General features: G+C 44.3%; 2 protein-coding genes across 26 annotated transcripts in view; one reads left to right on the top strand and one right to left on the bottom strand.

Moving 5' to 3' along the window:
- ANKS1B (ankyrin repeat and sterile alpha motif domain containing 1B) overlaps positions 1 to 23,636 on the top strand; it is a 1,073,060-nt gene extending 1,049,424 nt beyond the window's left edge. For 14 of the 23 annotated variants that reach the window (XM_043881060.1, XM_043881055.1, XM_043881062.1 and 11 more), the window contains 2 exons: positions 18,433 to 18,600; positions 21,792 to 23,636. In XM_043881060.1, the coding sequence (XP_043736995.1) occupies positions 18,433 to 18,600; positions 21,792 to 21,902 (279 nt within the window). In that variant the 3' untranslated portion in view covers positions 21,903 to 23,636. Of the gene's footprint in view, positions 1 to 18,432; positions 18,601 to 21,775 lie in introns of all 23 variants that reach the window. The other 9 variants (XM_043881058.1, XM_043881059.1, XM_043881065.1 and 6 more) reach the window with 2 other exon arrangements.
- On the bottom strand, positions 13,859 to 26,555 carry LOC122680109. 3 transcript variants are annotated; one of them, XM_043881081.1, is made up of 7 exons: positions 25,495 to 26,555; positions 24,854 to 24,902; positions 23,997 to 24,131; positions 21,910 to 22,095; positions 20,267 to 20,361; positions 17,640 to 17,756; positions 13,859 to 17,301 (listed from the first exon to the last, which is right to left on the bottom strand). In XM_043881081.1, the coding sequence occupies exons 2-7, from the start codon at positions 24,886 to 24,888 to the stop codon at positions 17,243 to 17,245; spliced, it is 627 nt and encodes a 208-aa protein (XP_043737016.1). In that variant the 5' UTR covers positions 24,889 to 24,902; positions 25,495 to 26,555; the 3' UTR covers positions 13,859 to 17,242. The 3 variants fall into 3 exon arrangements, 2 of the variants coding, with proteins under 2 accessions (XP_043737016.1, XP_043737015.1); XM_043881080.1 differs by having other exon boundaries at positions 24,854 to 26,555; XR_006336634.1 differs by lacking the exons at positions 23,997 to 24,131; positions 24,854 to 24,902; positions 25,495 to 26,555 and having other exon boundaries at positions 13,859 to 17,756; positions 20,267 to 20,365; positions 21,910 to 22,039.
- Positions 26,556 to 27,310: the final 755 nt, after the last annotated feature.

A 27,310-nucleotide genomic window follows, 5' to 3' on the forward strand; every position in this document is an offset into this window, starting at 1 on the left:
CCAAGCCTGTATAAAACACATTTCTGTGCTGGCAGTTCAAGCGCAAGTTGGAAAAGAATTTCCAGACAGAGCATTTCAGAAGGGAGTGAGTTTATTAAGAGCAGGGAGCAGAGGTAATACAGGCGCTGCAAACGCAGTGGGCTGACCTCCTGACACCCAGAGAGAGCCGGTAGGATGCTGCTAGGATAGCGGGCGGGCTCAAGGGAGAGCGGAGGCTTTCTGTGGGTTAATAGTCAATTTTTATAGCCTCAAGACAAAGGAAATTCCTGCTGGAAGGATGGTGTTAGGTGATTGGTTTGGGTGCTGTAGGCTAAGTACGGGGGTGGGCATTTTTGCCTCATTTAGGGTCAGGAAGCTTGCTGGTGATGATCAGGGTGGACGGGAGCGTTTGGCGACGGTTATGAAGGGGCTCAGTCAGCTTCAGAGGTGGCCTTGGTTCTGGACTCCGTGTCTCTGGCCTTGGTGCAAAGCCTCGCACTTGTGGCCTTGAGATAGGACCCCACAATTTCTACATTTATAGAGTGCCTACCCTGAATTGGACACAACTGAGTGACTGAACTAACTACCCTGAGTCAGTTACATGGCCCTGCTCCCTAAGATCTCAGAGTTTCAAAAGGGTTCAGTCGTCAGTTGTGTCTGACTCTTTGTGACCCCATGGACTGCAGCATGCCAGGCGTCCCTGTCCATCACCAACCCCCAGAGCTTGCTTAAACTCATGTCCATCAAGTTGGTGATGCCATCTAACCATCTCATCCTCTGTCGTCCCTTTCTCCTGCCTTCAATCTTTCCCAGCATCAAGGTCTTTTCCAGTGAGTCAGTTCTTCGCATCGGGTGGCCAAAGGACTGGAGCTTCAGTATCGGTCCTTCCAATAAATATTCAGGACTGACTTCCTTTAGGATGGACTGGTTGGATCTCCTTGCAGTTCAAGAGACTCTCAAGAGTCTCCTCCAACACCACAGTTCAAAAACATCAGTTCTTTGATGCTCAGCTTTATTTATGGTTCAACTCTCACATCCATACATGACTATTGGAAAAACCATAGCTTTGACTAGATGGACCTTTGTCCATAAAGTAATGTCTCTGCTTTTCAATATGCTATCTAGGTTTGTTACAGCTTTTCTTCCAAGGAGACTTTCTTCCAAGGAGTCTTTTAATTTCATGGCTGCAGTCACCATCTGCAGTGATTCTGGAGGCCAAGAAAATAAAGTCTCACTGTTTCCATTGTTTTCCCATCTATTTGCCATGAAGTGATGGGACCAGATGCCATGATCTTTGTTTTTTGAATGTTGAGGTTTTTTTAAGTTTATTTATTTATTTTAATTGGAAACTAATTACTTTACAATATTGTGGTGGTTTTGCCATACATTGACATGACTCAGCCATGGGTGTACATGTGTTTTCTGAATATTGAGTTTTAAGCCAAGTTTTTCACTCTCCTCTTTCACTTTCATCAAGAGGCTCTTTAGTTCCTCTTTGCTCTCTGCCATAAGGGTGGTGTTATCTGCTTATCTGAGGTTATTGATATTTCTCCCTGCAATCTTGATTCCAGCTCGTGCTTCATTCTGTCTGGCATTTCGTATATAAGTTAAAGAAGCAGGGTGAAAACATACAGCCTTGACGTACTCCTTTCCAAATTCAGAACCAGTCTGTTGTTCCATGTCCAGTTCTAACTGTTGCTTCTTGACCTGCAAACAGATTTCTCGAAAGGGATATAGTAGATGATTGTTGTTGTTTAGTCACCAGGTCATGTCCAACTCTTTGAGAGCCCATGGACTACAGCACGCCAGACCTCCCTACCTCTCACCAGCTCCCAGAGTTTGCCCAAGTTTATGTCCATTGAATCAGTGATGCAATCCAACCATCTCATCTTCTTTAACTCTCTTCTTCTGCCTCCAATCTTTCCCAGCAGCGGGGTCTTTTCCAGTGAGTCAGCTGTTCCCATCAGATGGCCAAAGTGTTGGAGCTTCAGCTTCAGCATCGGTCCTTCCAATGAATATTCAGGACTGCTTTCCTTTAGGACTGACTGGTTGGATCTCCTTGCTGTCCAAGGGACTCTCAGGAGTCCTCTCCAGAACCACAGTTCAAAAGCATCAATTCTTCAGCACTCTGCATTCTTTGTGGTCCAGCTCTCACATCCATACATGACTACTGGAAAGAGTATAGCCTTTGACTAAATGGCCCTTTGTTGGCAAAATGATGCCTTTGCTTTGTAACACACTGTCTAGATTTATCATAGCTTTCCTGCCAAGAAGCAACCATCAACCATCTTCTAATTTCATGGCTGCAGTCACTGTCCACAGTGATTTTAGAGCCCAAGAGAGGAAATCTGTCACTGCTTCCACCTTTTCCCCTTCAATTTACCATGAAGTGATGGGACCAGAAGCCATGAGCTTAGTTTTTTTAATATTGAGTTTTAGACGTGACAGACAGTTGCAGTCAAATCCTGTCCATGCAGCTGTGCCAGCCCGCAGCAGGGCAGGAGCACCCAGAGCAGGGGATTGAGTTTGAATGTTGAATTTGTGTGAAAACACGTGGTCCTCCTGGAGGTGCAACAGTTCATTAATGCACTTTGGAAAGATGAGGTCAGGCATTAGACAGGCATCTGCCATGAGCAATGAAAAGCTCATTTTTATCAACTGACTTGTCCCTTTGAGAAAGATTTTCAAAAGGGTTAAAATTTGGTAAGTGCCCCTTTTCAGAGGCATCACGAGTTGGTGAAGGGTTTACAGTAGCTTCTATTCAGAGCTTTTATTTTGGAAGAGTAGGGAGGAGTTGAAATCTAGCAAACCTCCCTCCTGCACACTCTTTCCCCAAATCTCTGCTGAGTCACACGACAGAGATGGGTCAGGCTCCCCTTCTGCCCAGGCAGCCCAGCCTCTCTGGCGAAGGTGTGAGAGGCCTGCCGTCCAGCCTCCGTGGGCTGCGGTTCCGTGTGAACAGGTGACCACAGGACGTGCATGCTGCAGGGAACCTGGGCCTTTATGAGAAAGCAAGTCCTGACTTACGGAGCTGGGGCCCAACCTCCTTTCTCAGTCTTTCACTGAGCTGCTGACCCTCATGAACTCGGGGCAAGGCATGACTCTAAACCTTAGTAGATGTGGCGGAGCGCTCTGCTACCTTTAAAAATCTGGTTCTTGAAGACCATTTATTGGCATGCAAAAATCATTCATGATTTAATGTTGCATGAAAAAGCAACTCGTGAAACTGCACATAAAGTATCATTCTAATTTTGTTTTTATAAATATTCATATAGCTTATAAAAGTAATCATGGATATATACAAATATAAAATAAACCAAAATATAGCAGTGGCTGTATCCCAGCAGTAGAATTCTTTAATTTCTTTATGTATTTTCAAAACTTTCTGCATAGACCCCTGTTACATGTAGAGAGAAATATTAATTTCATGATTTTTAGTTAGCTGGAATTAGCCCTAAAGAGGTTCTCTGTGTTTTATCCAATTGCCATGTCAGCCCTGGACTAGATAGGCATCTTAGTGGGATGCCTAATACTTAATTTCTAAATGCTGAAGACCTGTGATTAAGCAGTGTTTGTTTTTGTAAATGTGTGTTTGCTAAGTTGTTTCAGTGGTGTCTGACTCTCTGCAACTCTATGGACTATAGCCCACCAGGCTCCTCTGTCCATGGGATTCTCCAAGCAAGAAAACTGGAGTGGGTTGCCATGCCCTCCTCCAGGGGATCTTCCTGACCCAGGTCTTCTGCACTGGCAGGCAGGTTCTTTACCACTAGCGCCACCTGGGAAGTCCATTCTGTAAATATAATCTGTCGAGATGAAATTGCTGACTTTACTTGAGAGACTTAACTAGGTAGAGGTAAGGAGATATCAATGAATTCTGTGAACATACCCAGAATATTTTCAGTTATTTTTGCCTCAAGACGTGGGTGAAGCAAGTTGTAGATGAAGCCTACCCTGGTTCTTAAAAAAAAACAAGACACACAAGCAAAATACAGCTAAAGGAGAAGTATGGCTTCTTTCTGGAGATCTTGCACAGACACATATTGTAAAACACTTGCCTTTGTCTTTTGGCCCAAAGGGCATCACCTGCATTGGTTCATCATTTGTTCACCCAGGTCTGCCTGTGGGAAAGAAGACAGAACTGGCTCTGGCCACCCTGTTACTTTTATCTTACCCTTGGGGGTAAATCCCCTTATCTTAGGAACCTTCTGGGCAGCTTGAGCACCTGCTATGTCCTGAGCCCTAGAGATGGAGTCAAATGAGAGCAGAGCCCTCAAGGAACTCAGCTGGCCGGGGGAGTTGGACCTATAAAAAGAAAATCCTAGTAAATGCCACCAGTCAGTGGCACGTGCCCAGGGCACTTTGGAGGCACCTGTCTCAGGCCTGGGGCGCCAGGGAGGGTGATTCAGGGCAGGCTCCCAGAAGATAAAATGGCCAGGTGATTCCTCAAGGATGAGCAGTAAACTCCCCAGGCAAAGGGAGAGGTAAGAGAAGGGCACATGGCCAGAATAAAAGCCATCTGATACCAGACAGAAACCGCAGCCATTTAGGGTGTTTTGGGGTGATTGTTGCCATGGTGAAAGCCAGGCTCCTGGTCATTGCACCTTTGTGCACCGGCTGGTGGATTAATAAGACTTGCAGTCCAGCCTTTGGTAAAATGCTGTTGTTTAAACCTGGGATCAACTGTACATACATCTCTAAACTGAATCCGTCATTGGTTGGGTAAAAGACAGCAGCTTCTAATCAGAGGCTCCTGGAGCTCCCAGGCGGAGAAGGAGCTGAAGGTCACCAGGACCAGACCCCGTGCTTACTGCCTTCCCCTCAGCAGCAGTGACGGTGCAGAGGCAGGCAGCCCCGCGCACACGCTGCCCAGGCAGGTGATCCAGGCAGAGGCTCCTCTTGACGCCCCGAGTTTCCTGGCCCCACCCGGGGCTTCCTTGCACAGAGCCCTCTTTTCCTCACATGTTGTTTGCACCCTCTTCAAGTGGGGATGGCCTCTGCTGACCTCAGCAATTGCCCCTGCTGGCTCCTGGGAGCCAAATCCTCAGGTCCTGTAGCTTTCTGAGACTATGGACTACAATGATTAGTTCTTTCCATTTTAGTCACTAAAATGCAATGGGACTTTTCAGTGCTAATGGGAAAGTGCCCGTGGACAGATCAGAATGGCCCACTTGTACACAGCAGCCTCCCAGCCTGAGCCAGCAGGGCCCTGTCCCTTTATGGTATCCCCTCTGCTCTCAGCACACTTCCTTTTCTGTCACTTTCACCAGATGATGTGGGAACTCATGTCTGATGTACCTTGTTAGTCACTTTTCAGTAAAGAGTTAAACAAAATAAGCTCTCAAGTAAATGTTTAAGTGAACAAACAGCCAGCATTTATACTATGTCTCCTTTCATATAGGACTTAAGGCAGTGTACACGAATGTACATCTGAATGATACATCTGAAAATAGATAACACATGGACGTGAAGTAGGGAAAATACACACTAAAAGGAAGATCAAGACCCAGGGGAAAGTTTTAGCATCAGCATAACAGACCGCAGAATTCTACGTAGCCTTTAGAAATGAGCCAGAGATTTGGCTCTGAGCTTCCTGGAAGTCAAGGTAAATAGGAAAACACAATCATCATGTGCTTGATATTTCTTTGTTGATTATACCTCGTCCTCTCAGAAGACAAAGCTTCAGTGAGACTGACGTCTGAAAGAGCTTTCACTGAAGCATTGTTGATTTACAGTTCCAGCTGTCCAGCAAAGTGACTCAGGTATATACAGACCGAACTTGCGTCTCCTGCGTTAGCAGGCGGATTCTTTGCCGCAAGTGCCAGCTGGGTAGCCCAGACACACACACACACACGTATATATCCTTTTTCAGATTCTTTTCCATTATAAATTATTATAAGATATTCAGTATAGTTCCCTGCACTATATAGTATAGGCCCTTGTTATTTATCTTATAGATAGTCGTATGTATCTGTTAATCCCAAATTACTAATTTATTCCCTCTGGTCCCCGTTTGGCAACCATGTTTGTTTTCTATGTTTGTGAGTCTGGTTCTGTTTTGTAAACAAGTTCTTTGGATCATTTTGTTAGAGTTGACGTATAAGTGATAACATATGATAGTTGTCTGTCCGACTTCACTTAGTATGATCATCTCCAGGTCCATCCATCTTGCTGAAAATGGCATTATCTCATTCTTTTTTATGGCTAAGAGTCCTGTGAGTGTCTGTGTGAGCGCCACATCTTCATTCATTCATCAGTGGACATTTAGGTTGCTTCCATGTCTTGGCTACTGTCATAGCACTGCTTTGAACATTGAGGTGCATGTATCTGCAAATTAAGAGTTCCTGTCTTTTCTGGATATATGCCCAAGAATGGGATTGCTGGATCATATGGTGCTTCTATTTTTAGGGTGTTTTTTTAAGGAACCTCCATACGGTTCTTCATAGCAGCAGCACCAATTTACATTTCCACTAACAGTGTGGAAGGGTTCCTTTTATTCCACACCCTCTCCAGCATTTATTATTTGTGGACTTTTTGATGATGGCCATTCTGACCAGTGTGAGGTGCTACATCATTGTAGTTTAGATTTGCATTTCTCTGTTAGCAATGCTGAGCATCTTTTAATCATTAATCTTTTAATGACCATTTGTATATCATCTTTGGAGAAATGTCTATTTAAGTCTTCTGCCCATTTTTTGATTGGGTTCTTTATGTGTATTTTGGAAATTAATGCCTTGTTGGTTGCATCATTCACAAATATTTTCTCCCATTCTGTAGGTTGTCTTTTAGTCTTGTTTATGGTTTCCTTTGCTATGCAAAGGCTTTTAAGTTTAATTAGGTTCGATTTATTTTTGCTTTTGTTTCCATTACTCTAGGAGATGAATCCAAAAAATATATGTTGCTGTAATTCATGTCAAAAAGTATTCTGCCTATATTTTCCTCTAGGACTTTTATAGTATCTAGGAGTTTAGAGTATACTAGTCTTACATTTAGGTCTTTAGTCCATTTTTAGTTCATTTTTATATGGTGTTAGAGAATATTTTAATTTCATGTTTTTATATGTAGCTGCCCAGTTTTCCCAGCACCGCTTATTGAAAAGACTGTCCTTTCTCCATTTTGTGTTCTGTTGTGGATCAGTTGCCCACAATGTGTGGGTTTGTTTCTGGCCTCTGACGCTCTAATGTCTGTCTTTGCACCAGCACCACGCTGTTCTGATTGGTGTGGTTTTGTCACACAGTTGGAAGCCAGGGCGCCGGATCCCTCTAGCTCTGTGCTTCTCTCTCACAGTTGTTCTGGCTGTTTGGGGTGTTCTGTGTTTCCATGCAAATTTAAATTTTTCCCAGTTCTGTGAAAAATGCCATTGGTAATTTGATAGGTATTGCATAGAATCTATAGATTGCTTTGGGGGAGGTATGGTCATTTTAACAATATTGATTCTTCCAATCCAAGACCATGGTGTATCTTTCCATCTGTGTCATCTTTCATTTCCTTCATCAGCATCCTATAGTTTTCAGAGTACAGCTGTTTTGCCTCCTTAGGTTTATACCTATTTTATTCTTTTTGATGTGATGGTGAAGAACTTTTCTTCCTGGGTCTCCAAGAGGGGATATTGTGTGATGGTGTCTTCACCAACATTCATATGCCAAATCTCCAAAACATAAGACAGTTCCTCAGAGGGTCCCTCAGTGCAAGTGGAGGCAGAACACCAGTGGATTCATGAAAACAATATGGCAGGGCAGCCTGGTGGCATAAGACAGTCTTATCTAAAGTCAGAAATGGGCTTGAATCCTGGCTCTTCCCCTTATTAGCTGTGTGAATTTGGCCAAGGTAATCTCACTAATCCTGAATTTCTCACACATAAAATGGAGATAAGTCCTCCTCTACACGGTGGTTGTGAGGGTTAGACATCTGGCATTTAGCTCATCTCTGGGATGAGCTTGGCAAAGTCTTGTGATAGTTGTTACTACTGCTTTATCATCTATATGAGAGGAGAGGAAGTAGAATGTGGCTCAAGTTCACAGGTGGTCGGATTTGGTGCAGGGATCAAAACTAGCACAGCTACAAAAGTGGATTGACTATGTGTTCATAAGTTAATGTCCACATAGAACATTTTCCAGCTAGGTTTGATAGAAATTGAACAGAAGAGTTGACTTTTTGCTCTGGACTTGGGAGTCGAGGTATTGGGGTTTCAGGTCAAAGGAAGAACTGAATATTCTAAAATTCAGCTGAGCAGATGCTAGAATTTACATCCAATAGAAAACTGAAGAGCTTAAATGAGAGTTTTGACCAAATGGATGGCCAGCGCCACTGGTTCATGGGGGTGAGTCATGGAAACACCAAAATACTGGGTCTGGATTTTGCCTGGAGAAGTTCCCAGCCTTCTCTGCCAAAGAACAAAGAGGCAGGTGATAGATATGAGCTAGATTTTCTCTTATTTTTAATTCTCAAATGCAAAAGCTTATTATTTTATGATTGTAAAATTATTCATTTTCATTTGAATGAAGTTCAAAACATACAAAGAAGTATAAAAAAAAAAAACTGTCCTTAACACTCAGTGATCTCAACACTCAATGATAACCATTTAATAACATTTTAATATATATCCATTTTCTATGCACATAGATACCATCTATGTTTGTATGTATACATAATTTTTACTGAGTCTTTTAATCAGTCTTTTAAATGCGTCTGTTTTCATCTTAAATGGCTGCCTAGTAGCCCCTGTGTAGATCTATGTAGTATATTTAATCAACTCCCTATTAAGGACATTTTTAACACTGTGATGAATATTCTTGCAAATATGCCATTGAACCCTTGAGCCCAAAAGCTTTTCAAACTAGGAGTTTCCAACACAGAAAAATCCTAGTGATGTGCCAATTAATATAAATTATTTACCTGGGTGGCCAGAATTTTCCCTAGGGGACAGGCTACCTATAGTCTCCGCAGCAGTTATTCTGACATCAGATTGATGAGAGCGCCAGATGAGATGCAGGAGGACGATGAGGGGCACCTCTCTGTCTGTATACTAAGCCCCCTCTCCCTGGCATCATTCAGGGGGCAATTCCTGGACACCTGTTAGAGGGCCGGCACCAAGGACTCAGCCCTCGACATAAGGAAGTAGCTTGGTAAATATCCATGGTGATTGACGTTCAACTGCCAGCCCTGGCTGCCTTAAGAAGCTCACAGTAAATACAGGCTGGCCTGCAGGCCTCTCTAGTTTCCACAGAATAACAAGTTTGCATCCTTGGATTATACTTAAAATCTATCCTTAAAATATGGTGGCCCTCTCATGTAATCCACAGATCAAAATCCTAGGGGGTGGAGGAGGGGAAGGCCTTTGGAGATTATAATGTGCCCTCTGGGACAGGTGTCCCCATTGAATTGAGATTCCCTGCTTTCACCCCAAAGACACTCCATTGGAGAGGAAGAGTTGGCTCTCATCCCTTATATCATCCCTCACCATGCAAGGGGCAGGGCCACCAGCTGAGAATCCCTGTGTTAACAGTTTGTGTGAAGTTGTAGAGAACATCCTCTGCCTAGAGAACACCTCCTGCCTGATGGAGACATGCTCCAAGCATGGAACCCTCACCAGCCAAGATGCATCTGTCACCCAGGAGCTTCTGTATTTAATGTTAAGGTTTCTTCTTTTTCAGGAGTTTGAAGAGGTCTTCTATTTTTTTATTGAAGTATAGTTAATTTATAATGTTGTGTTAGTTTCTGGTGTACAACAAAGCAATTCAGTTATACATACATTTTTTTCATTATAGTTTATTATAAGATATTGAATATAGTTCCCTGTGCTATACAGCAGGTCCTTGTTGCTTATCTATTTTATTTGTAGTAGTGTGACTCTGTTCATCTCAAATTCCTGATTTATTCCTCCCCCACTTATCCCTTTCAGTGTCCATAAGTCTGTTTTCTAGGTCTGGGAGTCTGTCTCCGTTTGTAGATAAGTTCCTTTGTATCATACTTTAGACTCCCCATATAAGTGATATCATATGGTATTTGTCTTTCTCTGACTTATTTCTGGTAGTATGATAATCTTCTATCACATTGCTGCAAGTGGAATTATTTCATTCTTTTTATGGCTGTGTAGTATTCCATCGTGTGTATGTGTGTGTATATATACACACACACTACATCCTAGAACCCAGGTCTCCTGCATTGCAGGCGATTCTTTACTGTCTGAGCCACCAGAGAAGCCATCTATATCTATATCTATTCATCCATCTATATATATACAGAGAGAGAGAGGCATACTACATCTTTATCCATTCATCTGTTGATAGACATGTAGGTTGTCTCCATGTCTTGGCTATCGTAAATAGTGCTGCTGTGAACATTGGGTGCATGTTATCTTTTCAAGTTACAGTTTTCTCTGGAAATATGCCCAGCAGTGAGATTGCTGGATCATATAGTAACCCTATTTTTAGTTTTTTAAGGAACCACCATACTGTTTTCCATAGTACCCACCAACAGTATAGAAGGTTCCCTTCCCCCACACCCTCTGCTGCATTTATTCTTTGTAGACTTTGAATGATGGCCATTCTGACCACTGTGAGGTAGTACCTCATTGTATGTAGTTTTAATTTGCATTTCTCTGGTAATTAGCAATGTTGAACATCTTTCCATGTGCCTAATGGCCATCTGTATGTATTCTTTAACGTCTATTTAGGTATGCAGAAGTCTTCTATCTAGAGAGGAAGTGAAAGTGCTAGTTGCTCAGTCGTGTCCGACTCTTTGCGACCCCATGGACTGTAGCCTACCAGGCTCCTCTGTCCGTGGAATTCTCCAGGCAAGCATATTGGAGTGGGTTGCAATTTCCCTCTCCACGGAATCTTTGCAAACCCAGGTGTCCCACATTGCAGACAGATTCTTTACCGTCTGAGCCAATCTTAAGTATAATTCTAAGGTACAGTGGTCAAGAGCACAGCCTCTTGGGACAACTGGATTTAGAGCCCAGCTCAGCCAGGTGCTGTCTTCATGAACAAGTTATTTAACCTTCCTGAGCTTAATTCTCTGACATGCAAAACAGAGATGATAGTGGCCCCACAGCTGTTTAATGTAACTTCCACAGGGTTGCTGTTAGGATTAAATGAGACAGTCCATGTGCAACATGGCACACAATGAATAATAGTTAGCTGATATTGTCATTAGGGTAAATGTGATTATGAATGATTATCAAAGTAATCCAGTAAGGTGCATACATCATGTGTTACTATCCCCATTTTGAAAGAAGAAAACAGGCTCAGAGCATACTCTTCCCAGTAGTCACCCCCTGAAGACACATACAGTGACTCTGGCTTCCTTCTTTCATTGCGGTCTATGTAAGGTAGACAGTACTCAAAGTCAGTTGCTGTAATAAGTGTGATCTCAAAAAGAGTCACGCTGGAAAGGCCAAGGTAGGTATTTTCCAGTAAGCTAGGAGCCAGGGTCAGAGACAACCTGGTTACAGCATTTGAGGGATGGGAGGTAGTGAATGTAAAACTAAATGATTTTGGATTTATGCCCAAGCGAAGTAGCAACCAGAGATGAAAGTGTGGTTGTCAAGTCTGTGGTTTGGGCCAGCATGTGAAGGGACACCCAGGTGCTTACTGTGACCCAACGGATCACAAGCATCAGCTAGCTTTCCCAAGGCCAGGGCTGGGGGTAGAGGCTCCGACCTCCTGTGACTGTGTACTGTTATTTTTTAAATTTTACTGAGGTATAATTGATTTACAATGTTGCATTAATTTCTGCTGTACAACAAAGTGATTCGGTTTATATTCTTTTTCATATTCTTTTGCATTATGGTTTATCACAAGATATTAAATACAGTTTCCTGTGCTATCCAGTGCATGCTTAGTCGCTCAGTCCTGTCTGACTCTGTGACCCCATGGACTGCAACTCGCCAGGCTCCTCTGTCCATGAGGATTCTCCAAGCAAGGATACTGGCGTGGGTTGCCATGCCCTCCGCCAGGGGTTCTTCCTAACCCAGGGATCAAGCCCAGGTCTCCTACAATGCAGGTGGATTCTTTACCAGCTGAGCTACAAGCTGCTGCTGCTGCTAAGTCACTGAAGTCGTGGCCGACTCTGTGCGACCCCATAGACAGCAGCCCACCAGGCGCCTCCATCCATGGGATTCTCCAGGCAAGAGTACTGGAGTGGGGTGCCATTGCTTTCTCTGCTGAGCTACAAGGGAAGCCCACAAATACTGAAGTGGTTAGCCCATCCCTTCTCCAGGGGATGTTCGACCCAGGAATCAAACCAGGGTCTCCTGCATTGCAGGCAGATTCTTGGCCAGCCGAGCTACCAGGGAAGTCCGTGCTATACAGTAGGGCCTTGTTTATCCATTCTCTCCATAAGAGTGTGCACCTGATAACCCCAAACTCCCCATCCTTCCCTCCCCTATCCTCCTCCTCCTCGGCAACTACAAGTCTGTTTTCTCTGTGAGTCTGTTTCATAGATATGTCCATTTGTGTCATATTTTAGATTCCACATATAAATATTTTTCTTTCTGGCTTCCTTCACTTAGTATGATAATCTCTAGGTTCATTCATTTTGCTGCAAATGACATTATTTCATTCTTTTTATGGCTGAGTAGTATTCCATTGTATATATGTACAGTATCTTCTTTATATATTCATCTGTCAGTGGACATTTAGGTTATTTTCATGTCTTGGCTATTGTGAATAGTGCTATTATAAACACAGGGGTGCATGTATCTTTCTGAATTATATATTTGTCTGGATATCTGCACAAGAGTGGTGTTGCTGGGTCATACAGTTCTATTGGTAGTTTTCTCAGTAACTTCCATACTGTTTTCCATAGTGGCTGTTCCACTTCACATTCCTACCAACAGCCATAGGAGGGTTCTCTTTTCTCCATACCTTCTCTAGCATTTATTTGTAGACTTTTTAATGATAGCCATTCTGATTTGTGTGAGGTGGTACCTCACTGTAGTTTTGATTTGCATTTCTTTAATAATTAGCAGTGTTAAGCATCTTTCATATGCCTATTGGCCGTTGTCTTTGAGGAAATGTCCTTTTAGGTGTTCTGCCTACTTTTTGATTGGGCTTTTTTTTTTTCATTATTGAGTTGTATAAGATGTTTTTATATTTTGGAAGTCAAGTTGTATGGGTCACATCATTTTGCAAATATTTTCTCCTGGTCTGTATGTTGTCTTTTCATTTCGTTTATGGTTTCCTTTGCTCTGAAAGGCTTAGAAGTTCGATTAGGTCCCGTTTGTTTATCTTTGCTTTTATTTGTATTGTCTTGAGAGACTGACCTAAGAAAACATTGATATGATTTGTGTCAGAGAGTGTTTTCCCTGTGTTTTCTTCTAGGAGTTTTATGGTGTCATGTCCTATATTTTACTTCTTTAAGCCATTTTTTAGTTTATTTCTGTGTATGATGTGAGAGTGTGTTCTGACTTCAGTGATTTGCATGCTGCTGTCCAACTTTTCCAACACTGCTTGCTGAAGGTATTGTCTTTTCCCCATTGTATGTTCTTGATTCTTTTGCTGTAGATTAACTGACTATAAGTATATGGGTTTATTTCTCGACTCTGTTCTGTCCATTGATCCATATGTCTGTTTTTGTGCCAATACCACACTTTTGATTACTGTAGCTTTGTAGTATTGCCTGAAGACTGGGAGAATTATGTTTCCTGCTTTGGCAGTCTTGAGTCTTTTATGGTTCCATATAAATTTGAGGATTATTCTAGTTTCATGAAAAATGTCACAGGTAATTTGATAAGGATCACTTTAAATCTATATATTGCTTTGGATAGTATGACCATTTTAACAGTATTAAATCTTCCAGTCCAAGAGCATGGGATATCTTTCCATGTCTTTGAATAGTCTTTGATTTCCTTTATTAACATTTTGTAGTTCTCAGCATATAAGTCTTTCACCTTTTTGGTGAGGTTTATTACTAAATATTTTTTGATGTAATTTTGAGATAGTTTATATTTCCTTTCTGATATGTCATTGTTAGTGTAAAGAAATGCAACCCATTTCTGTATGTTACTCTTAACATCCTGCTACCTTGCTGAATTTATCAGTTCTAATAGTTTTGAGTGGAATCTTGGGTTTTCCATGTATAGTATGCATATATATTATGCATCTGCATATAATGACAATTTTGCCTTCTCCCTACCAATTTTGATACCTTTTATTTCTTTTCCAATTGCTCTGGCTAGGACTTAAAATACTATCTTGAATAGAAGAGGTTAGAGTGGGTATTCTTGTTTCAGATCTTAGCAGGAAGGCTTTCAGCTTTTCACTATTATTATACTGATCATGGGCTTGTCATAGTTTTTATTATGTTGAGGTATGTTCCCTCTATACCCACTTCCATAAGAGTTTTTATCATAAGTGAATGTTGTTGAATTTTATCAAATGCTCTTTCTGTATCTGTTGAGATGACCATGTGGTTTTTGTCTTTTGTTGATATGTATCATGTTGATTAATTTGTGTATGTTGAACTTCCCAAGTGACCGACCCTGCAGTGAATCCAACCTGGTCGTGGTGCACGAACTTTGTTTTGTTGGAGTTGGCTTGCTAATTATGACTGTTCATCCCGCTTGCAGCTTGATCCCCTCTTCCTGCCACCTGAATGAGGTCTAGCTAGCCTTCCTTAGCATTGCATGGTATTCCAGTTATCTATTACTGTTTATTTAGCAAACCACACCCAAAACTTACTGCTGTAAAACAACATCCATTTTATCATGTTTACAATTCTGAGAGTCAGGAATCGGAGCAGAGCAGAGCACTTCTGCTCCATGATATCTGGGGCCTCCACTGGGGCCATCTGTCTGGGATCCTGGGTGTGGCATCTCTTAGCGCTTGAATGTCTGGTATCACTCCTTCACTTCATTTATCTGGAGCCTGGCCTGGGATGGCCGCAACTGCTGTTTCTCTACAGGCAGCCTCTTCCCCTGGCCAGCTTGGAGATACAGCGTGGTAATCTCAAGATGAGACGTTTTTCTCTGTGGCTGGTTTCCCTCAGAGTGAGTGTTCCATGAGGTCCAGGTAGAAGCTGCAAGACCCTCACAATCTAATATCATAAGTCCCAGCATGTCAACTTCTGCACATTCTGCTAGTTAGGAAAGTCAGGATAGCTGATCCAGATTCAAGGAGGTGAAAGAACAGACTAGTCCTCTCAATGTGAGCACCGTGGCAATGAGGGAAGCGGAAGAGTGATGGCTGCCACCTTGAAGACAAGCTACCACATGTGGGGAGGGTGGGAACATACCTTTTTTGAAGCATAGTTGACTTACAATATTCCAGGTGTTTATATAAAATACAGTGGATTGGCAGAATTGATATAGAGAGATTCAGTTTGAGTCAGAGTTACCAACCTAGGCATCTGCTTTTATATATATTCTTTTTTCAGATTCTTTTCCATTATAGGTTATTATAAGATACTGAGTATATATAGCCCTGTGCTATACAGTAGGCCTTTGTTTTTCTATTTTATATATAGTAGTGTGTGTATGTTAATCCCAAACTCCCAGGTTGTCCCCTGACCTTCCCCTTTAGTAACTGTTTTCTATGTCTGGGAGTCTGTCTTGTAAATAAGTTGATTTGTATCATTTTTTTAAGATTCTACATATGTGATATCATATGATATTTATCTCTTACTACACACAGTATGCTAATCGCTAGGTCTATGCATGTTAAAATGGAATTATTTCATTTTTTATGAGTAATATTCCCTTATATACCACATCTTTATCCATTGATGGACTTTAGGTTGCTTCCATGCCTTGGCTATTGTAAATAGTGCTGCTATGAACATTGGGGTATATAAATCTTTTCAAATTAGTTTGAAAGAACATAGACTTTTGGGTCACAAATATTGGTTCATACCACTGCTTTGTAACTTTCTAGCTTGTGATGTCAGATTAACCTTTCTGAGCCTTAGTTTCCTTATCTACAAAATAAGGATAATGATATTCCACTGCAGAATGATTATGGTAAACTTTATTGGTCGGTTCAGCAAAGTCCTCACTTTTTAACAGTAGCTGTGCTACCTATAGTAATAACTAGTAGTGTTATTACTCCAGCTTGGCCTTTAGATATTCATTCATTCATTCAGCAAACAAGCATCCCCTGCATGCCTGCAGTGTGCCAGGCACTGGCCTCCCCAGTTGTGAAGATGACGATATGTTGTAAGCAGAGACTAATTGGGGTTTCGGGTTTTTTAAGCAGTGTCCCTGGATGCCAGGCAGCATCTCTGGGGTCAGCAGGCCTGGCTTAGAGGAGGAAGGAAGGGCATATCACCTAAGCCGCTCTGATCTGATTGTGGTATCCCTTTTGGCCCTGAGTCTCCTGCTGTCACAGTAACTCTCCTCCCATCCTAAATAGTGGGGATGGTATTAAGAAGAGGCAGGGGAAACAAACCCCCATCCCCATTCAGATGTGCGTCCTCAGGTCCCATCTGCTGAGTCCCTCAAGGGCCCCGGGACTCTCTGCAAGCAAAGCCCCAGAAGCTGCTCCTTGCGGGCTGTCGCTGGCATCCAGGATCGAAGCCTCAAACACTGAGATGACAGAAAGCATAGGCAAGGTAACAATGTCCAGCTCTTGACAGATCATAAAACAACAACTCTCAAAATGAGCATTCTAAATAAAATGAAAAGCCAAGATGTCATGGAGAATGCAAGCCAGACAAGGAGAGGCCACCTGGCAGGAACCTCATGGGCTGGTCGGGTCTGTGTGTCTCATCTCAGTGGTTTCCTACCACTGGGGACTTCTTTTAAAAGAAAGGGTAGAGCTTCTAACCAGAACCTTTCAAAAACCTTTAGCCTTCTGATAATAGTCTTGTGAAAATCTCACCTGCTCAAATAGGCTTCACTTGAAGACACTGAAGCTGTAAGTAAATCTCACTTTCGGGAACTTGTTTTTAGGTTAACGATAAAGGAATTCACACTCATTAAGCACCTTTGTCCCAGAATCAAAAAGCTGCATGTTACAGAATCACTGAGTCTGCCATCTTTCCCTCAGTCCAGCTGCCCGCCTAGAGCACAAAAACCTGCTACCAACAGATGGACAACCACCATCTATCTCCACAGCAGCTGTGAACAAGACAAGAGCCCGGACTTCGTGGGGGCAGTTATGCCCGGAGCCCCCTTTCCAGGGGACCACACTGGTGGTGACGTGAGGGTCAGCCCTCCTCCACTAGCATTTGTTGGCACATTGCTAATTTCCTGGTCTGACTCATCTTAGGAGGCAAATACTGGCCCATGCTCATTGAAGGAAGAGCTTGGCTGGCTGTGTGAGGCTCAGCGTCTCCAGTAAGCAGACGTCTGTCTTGTGGGGTGTCGCTTCTTCACCTGTGTCTCTAAAGAGAAGACATGTCCTCTGTGAGACTAGTTCCCGACAGTCTGGCCTGGATCTAAACTCTGGTCAGGGTGGAAACCCACAGGGCCTCTGACGGCCATCCTGCATCTCCCTCCTCCTCCATCAAGAGGGAACAGTCCCCACCAGACCCCTCAGAGTCATGGGAATTGAGCTGTTCTGTGTCCTGGATTGAGGCGGCAGGGTCACAGATGCAAAATCAGCAAAGTTTTTGTGGTTTTGAGAAACCACACACAGACATCTAAGGATGTTCATCAGCATGGAAACTTGGGACAGACCTTGCCGGCACTCAGCTGGGGCGGTAGTTTTAAGAAAACTCACTGTAACCCATAGACATCCGGCTCATTGATGTGCTGTTGAACTCAGGTCTTGTTTTCTCAGTGAGAGAAGATGGGGTGGGACAGCGCTCGAAAGAGAAGGCAGAAATGCAGTAGGAACCTGGAGGAGAGAAGCAAGACGTCATCCTGAGGGGAATGAAGAAGGTCTGAAGGTCTGAAGAAAAGAACTTCTCCCAGGCGCTGTGTGGCATGGCATTCGGGCAGAATCTCCTGTCTCACACTGATTTGGTGATAAAATATGGAGTGGACCCACAGGGAGAGCAGACGCCTCAAGAAATAGATGGATAATTGGCTCTGTTTGCGTGCTCGCTGCTGTGACTGCGAGACACCACACCAGCATGACTAATGCCTCTCCCCTCTGCCTAAATTAGACTGTGATTGTGTTTCAGAGATGTTCACTGAATCACAGATGTTGGAGGTAAAGAGACCCAAACTTCTCAGGAGCACCTCCTGGGGAGTGTGTGGGCTCACCCTCACAGGCTGAGGGACCAGTGTAACCCCTTCCCTTCCAAGGCCTGGGAGCAAAACAGTCACCCAGGGGGAAGTGGGGTTCCAGGGCGGGCTCCTTGGGGTGGCTGTAGGCGTGTGCATTGCAGCAGTGACTGATGCCTCATGCAGACCCTAACTTGGACCCAGAGTGTGCAGTCTGTCAGATTTCCCCTGACGCGCTGCCACGTCAGGTGAAGCAGCTCCAGGTCCTCGCCGGCTCACCCCCTCAGTGACTCTGTTCTGACCTGCAGGACGCTGCTGTAAACGCCTTCCCATTTCTCTTGCAGAACCTAGCCTACGAGATCATCCTGACGCTCGGACAGGCCTTTGAAGTCGCCTACCAGCTCGCGCTGCAAGCCAGGAAAGGGGGGCATTCCTCCACGCTTCCAGAAAGCTTTGAAAACAAGCCCTCCAAGCCCATCCCCAAGCCCCGCGTCAGCATTCGCAAGTCGGTGGTAAGTAGACAAGACACAGATGTTCTGAGAACTGGAGGGAAGGATCTGTGGTGGTGTGGGTGCTGGTGAGAATCCAGGGCCTGCCCTTCCTGTCCTCCCCTCAGCCCAGTTCCTGCAGTCTTGGGGACCGTCTACTGAACCTGGAGGCTCCCGAGAAAATCCCACTTGCCCTGTGCCCTGCAGCAGCCTGGGAGGGGGCTGGGTACTGCTGTCCCGGGTCAGTCTCTCCCCTAGATCCAGGCTACTTGGGGACCAAGATCCCTGAGGCCTCAGCTGCCACCCTTCCAGGGGGCAGGCCTCTTCCAGGCCACTGGGCAGCAGAGGCTTACAGCAAGGGTGTCCCTGGTACCCAGCAAGTAGAAGCTGGGGGCTCAAGCTGTGCGCGGACCCAAGGTTGCAGGGGGTGGGGGTGGGAGAGGCCTGGGCACCAGGCCCTGTGTTCTCCCGGCAGCAGCTGAGGCGTCCTGCAGAGCGGGACTGTTCAGAAGGTACCGCCTCTCCTGCTCGCATCTGCCTTCCTCCAGGAATTTCCTCCCCTTCCCTCCCACACGCTCTGCACACATCCTGTCCTAACAGACTTTCCTGACTTCAAAGCGGCCTCCTCTGGTAGTAGCAGTACCCAGAAGCTGGAATGTTCCCAGCCTCACGTCTGGTTTCTGCTGCCATATGGCATCCTTGGAACTCTGGGACTCCGGGCAGCAGCGCCATCCCAGAGGCATCGCTCTCACACCCATGTATCCTTCCATCTGTGACTGTCCTCCTCCTCCTCCCCACCAACCCCAGGTCATGCGGAATTGTAGGGTTTTTAATGTTTGCAGAAGCACCATGCTTGGAGACCATGCGGCTTCTTGTGACAGCTCCCATCTCAGAGTTTTTCTTCCACCTCACCATTCACACCCATGCTTGTCCCTCACTGACCACTGCCAGGAACTGCACATCCTCCCACCTCAGCACCTCCCAGCCCCGCTGGCTCCCAATCCTGACGCACCCCCAGAGCTCCAGACCTACAGGTCCAATTTCTCCTTTGATACTTAGCAGACAGCTGAAACTTACTACGCCCAGAACAGAATGCTTGATCTCCACAAAGCTGTTTCTCTGTCCCCACCTCTGCCAGCTTAGTAAACAGGCTAACCAGTCACCAAGTTGCTCAAGCCATCAATCTAGAAGGCGGCCTTGATTCCTGTTTTCCTCTCACCCCTGTGTTCAGCCCACAAGCAGATTCCATCCATTCAGCCCCTAAAACATCTCTCAGCTCATCCACTCCTCTCCCTTTCTCTGTCACCCTTCCCATCCTAACCATCACCACCACATCTCCAAAACTACTCCAGTACACCTCCTGAAATTACCTTCCTCCACAGGACAGCCACATCATGGTACCACAGCCTTGACTCCCCACCACATCCCTCCCAGACACTCAGCCTCCATATTCCTGGAATAGACAAAGCTTCCACCTACCTGTGTTCCCTCCACCTGGCTTCGTCCCCACCTCATTTCTGCACAGATGGCCATCCAGGCCCCAGCTACACACAGAGGCGTCCCCTATTTATTGTCTGTCTTACCCCACAGGAAAAGCAGGTTAAACATCCAGGAATTTTCAGAATATTTGGGGGACTAGCTCTAGTCTATTGTATGCATTCCCATGTGGGCTGGATAAATCTGTTCCTACCTCCATCTGACTTTTCTTTGGTCCCTGTAGACTTCTTCCAGGTGAGTATGCAGGGATGTGCACCATAAGGGCTCATAGAATATTCATTTAGAAGCCTTCCTTGAAAAAGATGGAACATACAGTGAATAATACTGCTGCTCTTTAACTGCCCCAAGATCCCATCCCCCTCAGCAGGTGTCTGTGCTCCATTTCCCTCAGACCCAAAACTATTGTTGAGAAACATCCTGTGATTAGACATGTGAAGTTCCCCCACAGCCTTGTGGAGGTACAGGCGAATCACAGGCAGCTGAAAAGCACGAACCCCATAGCCTTCTGGTAGCCCCCTTGTTCCAGGTTTCCTGAGCAGAGCAGGTGTCCAAGGGCAGACGTGGAAACGCCAAGGAAAGGGGGAAATTTGGTGCAGAACTGCCCCAGCCCCCTCCCCGTCACCGTGAGAGCTTAGAACTCAAGCTTTACCTGGGCAGGGCCTGCGTGACCTTGTACAGGTGTTGACGTTTTATAGCTCAGTTTGGTTCAAGGTCGAGGCTCAGCCTGACCTGGCCCTGCTCACCTCCTTCCCCTCAGCACTCTGACTGCAAACCCTCACTCCCCTCCCCTTACCTCAGGGACTCTGCACGTACTGCTCCACACCCCCGTCTTCCCCAGGAAGCTTAATTTTCCAGCTCTCCATTTAGACGTATACCTTAATTTTTAAATAATGTCTAGTTGACAGGAATGGATTGGGTGCCTGTTGTTTACTGGGAGCTTGTCAAAGTTAGAGGGAAACCACAGTAAACAGAACAAAGTCCACCTTTGTGAGCGTACATTTTAGTGGCAGATGAACAAATAAACATGATGTGTATGGCATAAGGATTATAAAGAAGCGAGCAGAAAAGCTGAGGTGCTAGTTTACATGCAGTAAACCAGTGAGGAGATGACATTTGTGCCACACTAACATTAGGGCAGAAAGCACACAGGTGTCTGGAGTGTATTCAGACAGAGAACTGACGGGCACAGAGGGCATGGGCTCTGCAGGCAGGGAGCAAGAGGGAGGTTGGTGTAGCTGGAGCACAGAAAGGCAGGCAGGGCCCCCAGGCGTCCCCTCAAGGACTTCGGGTTTATTCTGACTCTGAAGGAAACCAATGGAGGTTTGAGAGCTGGGGAGGACATAGCCTGGCTCACCTCCTCCAGGAAGTCCCCCTGCCTCACAGCACGGGGTCAGTGGCCTTCCTGGGTGCCCACAGAGTGCCCTATTCCCTTTCAAATCTCACTTCTCAGTAAAGTATTCCTGTATCCGCTCCCTGCCTGTGTGCCTTCAAGAGCAAGGGCCATGCCTCACTCACTGTCCCCCCACCCCACCCCACCCCCGTGCCTTGAACACGGTTCCTGTTCAGTCAACGTGATCAGAAGAACCAACAAATGACTCACCCATCAGCATCCTGAAGTCTTGCCAGGGCGCAAAGCTGATTTCCAGGCAGTGTTAGGATGCATGCATGCACTCCCGAGCAGTTACCGTATAACAGGCATTAGCCTTTCTGTTCTAAAGCAGATCGACCCATCTGAGCAAAAGACTCTGGCCAACCTGCCGTGGATCGTGGAGCCAGGACAAGAGGCCAAGCGGGGGATAAATACCAAGTATGAGACCACGATTTTCTGATACTCACCTCCTTCCCGTCCTCGTGGTGCCTTGCACGCCGAGCAGTCCCGGAGCAGGCTTTCCACCCAGCCCGGGAGGAAGACTGCTCTGTTTGTGTGGCCTTGTCACGGGCGAGAGGCCACTGGCCACTCCTGGGGACGTTCTTTCTGCACCGGTGACAGAAAGTGCAACCAAGACTTTCCAGCCGTAACCCCTGAGAGAAAGAGCAGAGGTTTGTGGCTGACGCTCCCAACCCCAACTCCTGGCCACCACCCAAGGTATTTCTCATGACTGCCCCAACCTCGCTTTGCTGTTATTTGGGGATAACACCTTGCAAAAATACAGGGGATCGCTAATACTGCCTAAAAGTATAAAAATCTTGGGTTTATGTTTCACTGTCAGCAGTTTTCAAGGTAGAACAGAACTACCCCCAGAAAGCATCTCTAAAGTCATGATCTCACTAAGTATCGTTTCATGCAAGAGGACAGAAGTTACTCCCCTGCTTGCCAGGGAATTCTGTTTCCCAATTTCTATATTTGTGGATTTTATATGTAATCAACCATGTCAGATAAAGAAAACCTTTACATCTGTGGATTGATTCAAAAACCTAATGATTTAAAACAGAGGAATTTATTATGCACAGAAAAATGTGTCTTGTATTAAATATTTTTATTAAAAAGAATGTTTCACTAATGCATTGATAAGAAAACTAGGTTAGTCGTGAGGGATGTTTCTGGTTTCATTTCAAATAACTAAATTTCTACTGCTACCACCAAGAGGGCTGCTCAGGGTGGCAGAGTACCCAGGCCACTCCCCAGAGCAGGAGATTCAGGCAGCAGACTGGCGTCTTACCGAAAGTGCTGACGCAGCCGTAAGCCTGCAAAGATTTTTTTTTTTTTTAATCTTCACAGTTTTAAAGAACATGTTAAAAAAATCTAGGGCTCCTGCCGTCAAGATTTCTGTCATGGAAACCTTGTTTGAGAAAGGTGTTAATAAAATTCTATTGCAAAAAACTTTTTTTCTAGAAAAAAAAACAAACAAAAAAAAAAGAGAGATTCCAAAGTAATAAAACTTTCTTGAAACAAAATAAATAAATGTTTGCTTACTCTTTGATTAAATAAAATTTACTTACATTTCTTTAAGGTATTTTAATTTTTTAATGTCTCTGTGGAGTATTTGTATGATACCATAATGTATATTTATGTAGAATCAAATTATATAAACAGTACCAATATCATTATAGAAAAAAAATAACATTTTAATGTATATTGTTCTAACCAATCACATTGTGAATCATTTTGAAGTTCATTATAGCGATATTGATAAATTGTGGGATTGTCTTAATGTTTTTTTTTAATTAACCAATATTATTTTAAATCTGAGATTATCAGTTACATCATCAGTTGGTGAGTTTTGAAGAAAGAAAACAATTTTATTTCAAACTGACAAATGTATATGGCTTTAGTTCAGTGTTAAAGAATTTTAATACAATATTAAATTACTTGAACTGAACAGTTCCTTGTATATATTTTGCCTATTCACTGTTGATATGTATGTAGTAAATTGAGAGTAAAATAACACTAAAATATGGTACCAAAAGGAAATTGTATAGGAGCAAAGTAAACAGTAGCTTTGCTGAAATAGAGACATATGTGTAAATATGCTTGGGCTTCCAGTTATAAATTTTGTAATTTTTGTCATTATTTATATCCTATTAAAAAAAAGCACATAAAATAAAATGGAAACTATACAGCTGCTGGTGCTTGGCATCATTCTGTGAGCACCTTCCCAGTTCCATTTCTAGGAAAGAACCAAAGGCTTAGCCTTCTCAGCATCCATAGTTAAATGAATTTTTTACTTGGCAAAACTGTTGAGGAAATTGGTTCATTTCCAAGTTCAGCCAGTCTGAGAAAGATGCAGTGGCCTTTACAGTTTGAATTCAGCCATAAAGCCACCATTGTCTTTGTTTAAATAGTAAAGTGGGCTGTAACGAAGAACGGCTACAGGAGGGAAGGACCACCAAACTAGATCATTTTTATAAGTTTGTCTGAAGGCCGACACGTTTGTCTTAGGCTGCCATAACAAAATACTGGGTGGCTTAAACAAATTTCTTACAGTTCTGGAGGTCTGGGAAGTCCAAGGTGGAGGTGGCAGCAAGGTAGGTTGCATTCTAAGGGCTTTTTCTGTTGGGTTGGCTTGTTGGTGGCGGCTCTCTTCTGCATGCGCACAGGACCTGTGTTCGGCGTGTGCCTGCAGAGGGTGAGGAGCGCCTCTTCTTAAAAAGCACTAATCGCACCATGAGGGCCCCACCCCCAAGGTCCCACCTTACCCTACTCTCCCAAAAGCCCGTCTCCAGATACTCCCCATGGAGCACTAGGACATCAGCATACAGACTGAGGGGACACAGACTTTCCATAACAACATTCATTGTTCCTAAAACACATGTGCCAGCTCTGGGTCAAGAGATAAAAGGGCCATGTTAGAGAGACACTGGAAAAAATCAATGATTCACATTCCATATCTTATAACTTTCAGGAGAAGATCTCCCCACTGCTGGATCCAAGTGTGTTCCTCTCCAAAACACATGTCGAACCAATCTTGGTGCATTCCCCAGGAATTCTCCAGGCCAGAATACTGGAGCAGGTAGCCTTTTCCTTCTCCAGGGGATCTTCCAACCTAGGGATTGAACCCAGATCCCCACATTGCAGGTGGATTCTTTACCAGCTGAGGCACAGGGGAAGCCCAAGAATACTGGAGTGGGTAGCCTATCCCTTCTCCAGAGGATCTTCCTGATTCAGGAATCAAACCTAGATCTTCTGCATTGCAAGTGGATTCTTTACCAGCTGAGCTATCAGGGAAGCCCAATCCTCTTATTATCTCAGGATTAAGATGCTTATTTGTATCAGTTATGGCCCCAGCATGAAGATGGCACCCTCCAATTGGGAGAATTTTAGGAGATTAAGAATACTTACAGAGGTGTTGGCCGCATGTAGGGAACAGTATCCATTGCGCTGCTTCAGCCTGAGGGGAAGTGGGGACAGAGGTGGCCTGTAGAGGGGGCTGCCAGACAGGTGCCACAGGCCTCAGAACGGGAGCCTGGGTTAAAATATGCTGACCTTGGGGAGAGCGGCCAAGATGGCAGTATACAAAGACCTGAGCTCACCTCTGCTCATGAGCACACCAGAATCACAACTATGAGCAGAACCACCATTGATAAAAAAGACTGGCAACTACCAGGAAAGATCTTCTATAGCTAAAGATATAAAGAAGAAGCCACAGCTAGACAGGTAAGAGGGGCAGACTCACAATATAATCAAATCCCTTGACCCACTGGGTGGGTGACCCACAAACTGGAGATTAATTAAACTGCAGAGATTCTCCCACAGGAGTGAGTCTTGAGCCACATGTCAGGCCCCCCCTGCCCAGAGGTCTGGCACCAGGAAGACAAGCCCCCAGAGCATTTGAAATTGAAGGCCAGCAGGGCTTAACTGCAGGAACCCCACAGGACTAGGGGAAATAGAGACTTCACTTTTAAATGGCACACACAAAATCTCACATGCACCAGGACCCAGGGCAAGAGCAGTAATCTCACAGGAGCCTGGGCTAGACCCACCTGCTGGGCCTGGTGAATGTCCTGGAGAGGCAGGGTGGAGGTGCAGGGGACACCTAGCTGCAGCTCATCATGAGGACATAGACCCTGGAGACAGACATGTTGGGGAACATTCAAACAGATGAACAATGTGTTGGCAGCTGACGTCTTGGCTCATTAGCACTAAAACCTGGCCTCACCCAACAAACTGTAGGTGCTAGTGCAGAGATGCCTCATGCCAAACGGCTAACGGCTGGGACACAGCTCCCCACCCCCATCAGTCCAGACCCTACCGTGGGAGCAGATGGGCCCTGCCCAGCCCTCTAGCAGGCTAACACAATCTTCAGGACCTCATACCCAACTGTTGTTAGGAACCACCATCACCCCACCACCACCACTGATCTGAAACAAGCTCTGGGATCCCTGGCCCTGCAGCCAGACTCCAGGAACCAGCTCTCCTGCCAGTAGTCTGGGACTAACCCCAGGGCCTGGCTTCACCTGCCAGTGGTGGGTAGCAGCCCTGGAGTCTTAGGACAAAAATGACAAAAATTAAAGAGAGAATATTAAAAGCAGCAAGAGGAAAGCAACAAATAACATACAAGGAAACTCCCATAAGGACATAAGCTGACTTTTTGGCAGAAACTCTGCAAGCCAGAGGGAGATGCACTATATATTTAAAGTGATGAAAGGGAAAAGCCTACAACCAAGAACACTCTACCCAGTCAGGTTCACATTTAGATTTGATGGAGAAACCAAAAGCTTTAGAGACAAAAGCTAAAATAATTTACCACCACAAAACCAACTTTATGATAAATGTTGAAGGAAGGATTCCAAATGAAAAACAAGAAAATTACAGAAGGAAAAAGCTCACTGGTAAAGGCAAATATATGGTAAAGGTAGATAATCACCCACACACAAAACTAGTAGGGAGGTTAAGAGACATAAGTAGTAAAATCATCTGTATCTGCAATAAGCAGTTAAGGGTACACAAAACAATTCTATATAAAATATGATATCAAAAACAGTAATCATGAGGGAAGGAGTATACAAACACAGGGTGTTTAAAACACAGTTGAAATTAAGAGATCAGCAACTTAAAACAATCATGTTTGTTTATAGATGCTACACAAAAGTCTCATGGAAATCACAAACCAAAAATCTATAAAAGACCTCAAAAAAAAAAAAAATCTATAAAAGATAAAAAGGAATTCAAACATAACACTAAGGATAGTCAAATCACCAGAAAACAAAAGAAGGGGAAAAAAGACCCACAAAAACAAATCCAAAACAGTTAACAAAATGGCAGCAAGAACATACATACTGATAATTACTTTAAATGTAAACAGACTAAATGTGCCAGCTAAAGGACATACACTGGCTGAATGGATAAGAAAAGTACAGTCTGTACATATGTTGCCTAGAAAAGGCTCGCCTCAGGTTTAGAAACACATACAGACTGAAAATGAGGGGATGGAAAAAGGTATTCCATTCATGGAAAAATTTTTTTAAAAAGCTGGAATAGCAATACTTGTATCAGATGAATGGGCTTTAAATAAAGACTGTTACAAGAGACAAAGAACAACACTGCATAATGATGAAGGGATCAATCCAAGAAGAAGACATAACAACAACAAATACATATGCATCCAGCACCTCAATTTATAAGGCAAATCCAGGTGGCACTAGTGGTAAAGAACCTGCCTGCCAATGCAGGAGACATAAGAGATGAAGGCTGGATCCCTGGGTCAGGAAGATCCCCTGGAGAAGGAAATGGAACCCACTCCAGAGAATTCCATGGACAGAGGAGCCTGGCAGGCTACCGTCCGTAGAGTCTCAAAGA

The sequence above is a fragment of the Cervus elaphus genome, chromosome 22, assembly GCF_910594005.1.
Source record: "Cervus elaphus chromosome 22, mCerEla1.1, whole genome shotgun sequence".
In the NCBI taxonomy this organism is placed as follows: Eukaryota; Metazoa; Chordata; class Mammalia; order Artiodactyla; family Cervidae; genus Cervus; species Cervus elaphus.

Bases quoted from the DNA above. Each gene is read 5' to 3' on its own strand.
- LOC122680109 (XM_043881081.1), bottom strand. From the start codon at position 24,888: ATGGATACTGTTCCCTACATGCGGCCAACACCTCT. The intron at 24,132-24,853 runs GTAAGTATTCTT...CACCCTCTGCAG, and splicing joins TACATGCGGCCAACACCTCT to GCACACGCCGAACACAGGTC. The intron at 22,096-23,996 runs GTAAGAAATTTG...TCTTTCTCTCAG, and splicing joins CTTCCCAGACCTCCAGAACT to GGGTTACGGCTGGAAAGTCT.